The 6000-nt window shown below is 30.4% G+C and overlaps 1 protein-coding gene across 2 annotated transcripts in view; it reads left to right on the forward strand.

The window, feature by feature from the left end:
- LOC144854126 (paired mesoderm homeobox protein 2-like) overlaps positions 1-6000 on the forward strand; it is a 50232-nt gene extending 44232 nt beyond the window's left edge. Inside the window, exons 3-6 of one of the 2 annotated variants that reach the window (XM_078712017.1) lie at positions 1761-1882; positions 3146-3280; positions 3709-3947; positions 5117-6000. In XM_078712017.1, the coding sequence (XP_078568143.1) occupies positions 1778-1882; positions 3146-3280; positions 3709-3947; positions 5117-5324 (687 nt within the window). In that variant the 5' untranslated portion in view covers positions 1761-1777 and the 3' untranslated portion in view covers positions 5325-6000. The remainder of the gene's footprint in view (positions 1-1760; positions 1883-3145; positions 3281-3708; positions 3948-5116) is intronic. The other variant, XM_078712018.1, reaches the window with a different exon arrangement.

Here is a 6000-nt window from a genome sequence, read left to right on the forward strand (position 1 = left end):
AATTGTATAAGATCTAAATTTGTATCCGTTTTTGTCGACAGGACCACAATGCAAAACAAATTCATTTCTACTTGATTGTGTATAATCCTGTATAAATATGTTGTTAAATAAATAAATAAAATGTAATCGTCATGTTCTGAGAATACAGCTATTAATAATTATTGTCTAGTATTTAACTATTATTAATCTATTATTACATAGTATAAAAGTATTTTCAATTTCTATTAATTCCCTGGATTTCGGTTTACTTTCTTATATTGTTAAACGGACATTTTATTTCAACATCGGATTAAATACATGTCACAGTCGTTAGCAAAATGGAAAGTAACATAAAATTCATATTATTTTTAGTTGGTTGTTTTTCGTTTTTTGATATCCTTTCTTATGATGGATTGCTGAACTTTAACAAAATAAACGAGAGAAATTTACAAAAGATGGTATTACAATATTTTAAAACATTCTTTTTTGATAATTAGGACTGTTGTTTATATGTTGTTAAAAGTAATGATACTCTCAGATATTAGTATTTTGTTATAAATTGAGTCATAAAATAAAATATTTCCAAGTTTGAGCGCTAAAGCAAATCATTTAGTACTACAAGAGGTAATTTGCTATTAATCTTAATGCCTAAATGACATCTTTTATGCAATGTATTTTAAACAAATTGACTCTTAATTTTGTCCGTAAGTTTTTCTTTAATTTTCAAACTATTCGTTTGATAGTAATGTTGATAAATTTCGCGGGTTTTTTTTTAATGCATATATATATTTTTTTAATATCGAATTTTTGTCCTAAATCTGAACAATTGGTTAAATATTAGACAGTGGCAATATTTCGATTACGGTAGCGCGTAAATGATTAATGATTATGATAGCTGTTTCATAAGAAAATACCACAACACAGGATCACATGTGTTTCACATGTAACCTAATTTGTAATGTGATACACATGAGATGCTGTATTACGGAATATGTGGAGATACAGAGTGAAAATCGGTTTTTATGTTATACTGTACTAAAATCACCGTTGTCGCTACGTGAAACTCGCGATTGATTGACTTAAGTTATCTAGATAGTGAATTATTCTTAGAATTAATATAAATTATGAATATTATTTATAATGTAAGTTGATCATAAACGTGTTTGTCTAATTTCCGTTTGTGGAAAGTAAACAGAATTACGATATTTAGTTTTCTTAAAATTATTTTTATCTTCAACTAATTTGTAATTGGATCTTGAGAACATTAACTCTTTGCTGATTTACAGTACACTATATTTTGCCCTTACCATGTTGACTAAAGTTTGTTCGCAAGCGTTCTCATGCGTACTTACTAACATTTGTCACGTCAGTTTGAGAAAAACTCACTAAAAATACTTTAATTCTCCTGGTTCTATTACTATTACATCATTCAAGTTATTACGTACAATAGCATTGTAACAAGTATATATTCGGATGTTCTTTCTTTTCTAATTAAACGAAACTGCTTTTCAATTTCAAAACACATTTCACATATTTGCTGTCCGGTTTTCAAATTATCGTTTTCAAAATTAGTGACAGGTTTTCTCTTTTTTCCTTCGTATGTCATCGAACGCACATGATCTTTTTCTAAAGGTTTTTCTATAGAATGGACTTCTTTTATTTCAAGAGACATTGCAACAATTAGACAAATTCCACATTGGATAAGGACGACAAATGGAATATATGATTGATTGTGTTAGTAAGTATTATTGACGTGTCATACTGTATTCTATTTTTTGTAGGCGTCACAAGCGGCAGTATGCTTCCAAACACGTCTGCTGTACTGCAGACTTCAATCAGAGACGAACTACTCTTAGACCAACTTTCTTTTCATCGAAGACGACAGGTAAGCAGTGCTCTAAAGGTGAGGGCTTGACACTCAAAAGAAGTAGTTTTTTCTTAGATATTTTCTACCAGTAATATTCTTCAGAAAATAATTGTAGTACAATAATGTCTTTAAAACTCGCTAAAAAACATCCTTTCTTCTTAAATCTTTTCTACCATTTAGGCTGTCAACATACAGTACCAGTAATATTCTTCATATATAAATTGTAGTACAAAACTATAAAACTCGCTAAAAAATACTTTTAAACTTGAGCTTAGTTCCATGCAAGTAACAAAAACGATATTATCCCAATTTTAAAAATTATATTTTACTTTCCATACGTACTTCAATTGTTTTTTATTATAATTTCAAAAAATGCAATATATTGAACAAAGTTCAAGACCATTGTGATAATTCCTATTTTAATAAACATTTATGAAACAATATAAATTACAACAACAAATGACAGTTGTCTTAAATATACATTAAATAATTCATATAACTTAATACCACCAAATAAAAAGATTTATGTTAGAAATCTTACCAATAACAATTGGGCGATTTACCTTTTGATTTATGAATTTTAATTAAGAAAATAGATTGTTAGAACCTACTTAGAAAGTGGAATGTAAATCTACTAAATTGGCAAGAGCTTTGAAATTGAAAACTGCTATTTAATGATTATGTATTCTTATTAACAAAGTAAAGTTTGCATAACTGTACCATAGAAATAAATATAGTGTATTAACTAAAGATTTATGACTTAAGCGTAGGGTTTCTTTATTGTACTTAAACAATAATGCAAATTGGTTCGCTTTATTCATTTCAATAACTGTAATCAATTTGTGATTGATGTTACCATCACCAAGCAATCGTAAGTTACTTGGAATAATAACAAGAGTAATACAAGTGATTCATTTTAACAACGCAAATAATGATATTGAACTTAGATTTATTTAAACTCGATTCAAATGACAATCTGTAAAACAAAACTAAAGTTCATTGGTAAATTTTAAAGTACTTTTATTCTAAATAAATAAAGAAAATAAATAAATAATGACAAAATACTTCACCGTTATTTATGTGAAGTACCTGTCAGATACACAAGGAACAACCTTTATATGAAATATGCAGCAGTACTCGAATATTACTCGAAATACACTGGAAAACGCGAGTATATCGCATTTTATGAAAGAATTCATGATTGCCAATTTATCTGGTGGCTACTTTGTTTTTCTACATTAATTGGTTCTACTTTATTCTACTTTAATAACAGAAATGTATATTATTTATATCTTATAGCGGCGGAATCGTACGACGTTCACTCCACAACAATTGCAAGAACTCGAAGCTCTATTTAATCGAACACATTATCCAGATATATTCGTCAGAGAAGATCTTGCAATTCGAACACATTTAAGTGAAGCCAGGATCCAAGTGAGTTTATACTTTAATGATGTATAGGCGACACGCAGATTGCTTGAATAAACTGGATTTATTCTAGCTCAATTACAGACTTTATTGAAAATTAAAACCTGTTTTAATATACATCTAATAGTAAATAGTTTTTATGCATTTCAAAGAACATTTAAATACGATACAACGTGCCCTAAATAATATCAGTCTGTATTAGACAACCGATATTTGTATAAATATCAAAGTGCAACCAAGAAAAAACTCACACACATATCAAACGATCAATGACTTGCTTGGTCGAGATTGTTTTTTATAGCACTAGATATACTTCCCAATTAATACGATCCCCCTTCTTCTAATTAAAGATCCTTTGCTTTTGTCCACGTAAACACATCATAACAGATATATTATGTATACATTGTCAAGTAATTAAAATGAAATCGTTTTAGGTGTGGTTTCAAAATCGTCGAGCTAAATGGAGGAAAACGACACGAATGCACCTTGGTCACGATCCGTGGCGTCTTCGTCGACTTCCTTCGTACACCCCGAGTCCGATGCAACGCAATCCTTGGTTGGCTGCAGCGGCGGTAGGGCTGATGTGCCCTCCATCGGCCGCGACGCTTCCGTTGGACTTGCTTGCCCATGAGTCGCCAAATCACCACGCACCTTCACCTGCTGATGTCGAAAAGTGAGTTTCAGTTGTCTAAATTAAATTGTTTTTATTCTTATTGTTTTTTAAAAGAAATGTCTAAATTCATACTATAACATTACTGCATTATAATCGATGCTGTTTAATGATTCGCTCATGGTGAAGCGGATCTTGGTCACCTGTAAAACTTACAAGCGAAGTTTGTGTTTTCAAACGGGTTATAGGCCTAAAGAAACTAGAAAGTTGTACATTATGTATAAATACTAACTGAGATTACAAATGTTGATAATTCGTTGTAAAATTTAGAGAAATGTAGTTTTCATGATGTCAAACTAAGTCATTTACACTAAAAAGTGTTTAGTATATAGTATTTCTTTCTTTTTTTTTTGGTTTAAGTAATCTAAATAAAATAACCTGCTTTGAAAAATCCTCCTTTACTCCAACAAATCTTTAAATTACGAAAAACAAATATGTCAAGAGGAAAGCGTATAAAAATGTTGATAGAACGATTCCGTGGCAATCCGTTGACCTCTGCCACTGTGGATTGTCATCTAATCAGAAGTAGACGAACGAGCGTCTAACGCGTTTAACATCAAAACGCACTGGTTTACAGCTCTCAGATCCACATTGGACGTTTCAATCAAACTATCTATCTACATTGCATTATGGGACATTTCAATCACTATCAATCTGAAATGCATTTTCACGATTCCTATCAATCAGTCTATTTTTAAGCTTTAACAAAACTATTTTATGTGTAATTAAAACTATGAGTTTCTCAACGATTTGTCAAATTGATTTATTTCATGAATTTTTACCATTTCCCTTTATCAATCATACATAAACTTACATCTTAAGAAAAATAACACTATGTTATAGAGTTATGTCTTTCTATATTTATTTATCTCGAAACGGATAATAAGAAACACTTTTCAACTTTTTAAACAATCTAAACCTAAAATGTAATACAAAAAAATGATAGGATGTGTATTTTTTTTATTTCTATTAGGGCCTACAAGACTTCTCATTGGCTGTTTTTTCTTGGGGATACTTAAATACAAACTACCTAACCTATAAGAATGTGTTTTAGAAAATACAAGTTAATTGATATGCTCTAGATGCTTACACTATTACAAAACGATGCAAACAATCTTTTTGTTGAACCATATTTCATAAATGTATTTCTATATATTTTTGTTTTATACTAGATGTAACCTATCACTTGGTTCTGGTGCTGTGCCGAGCTGTTCGTGTTATTCAACACTCGTATCCACACCTAGTACGTATTCGAGTATGTTCGGGTTCGTCAGCGGCAGTAACACAACCAGTTCATCGAGTATTGCCGAACTCCGCCTAAAAGCAAAAGAGCATTCTGGGATTACTAAAGATCCAAGTCTAAAAGCGCAGACAACCTAAATGAACGAAATGCATTCATTCTTAAGAACTTTAAACAAAGAATTACTGTTAAACTTGGACTACAGTTAACTTGATCTGAAATCAATCTGATGTAAAAGTAGTTTTTGAAATATTATTAAGCCTATTTCATGTGATGTTGGCTGGCTGTCAATAGGAATGGAAGAAGAAAATAGAGCAGGCAATACCGTATCGTGAATTGCAAAGATGTAAAACGAATTATGACATACCATTTATTGTTATCCCGATGTTCTGGGTAGCCACTTGACTTGTTTACAGAGATCCTTTCAATTTTTATCCTCAAATACACACCTCTACAAATAAAACTTTTTTAATAGCAAAGCAAGAAGTTTCATTTTAATGTATAATTACATTGTAAATAGTCATGTTTTTGTATAAACTAATCGATTCATATCAAGGGGATCCCACAAGTGTTCCTAATAATGATATAAATGTGATATTAAATAAGATTTTGAATTCATTATTGAAATACAAAACTCGATTGTCGAGAGACACAATAGGAGATATGTATGTCTATTGGCACGGCCGCCGTGAAGTATAGATTGGAAACATACTGGTATATACAAGATGGCTGTGAATTTCAATATCCTTATTAGGCCTACTTTTGTTAAATAATAATGCTTTTTGTTTGGTAATAAAGCATATTGATGTATTTTAA

Source organism: Antedon bifida, chromosome 10 (assembly GCF_963402885.1).
Source record: "Antedon bifida chromosome 10, ecAntBifi1.1, whole genome shotgun sequence".
In the NCBI taxonomy this organism is placed as follows: Eukaryota; Metazoa; Echinodermata; class Crinoidea; order Comatulida; family Antedonidae; genus Antedon; species Antedon bifida.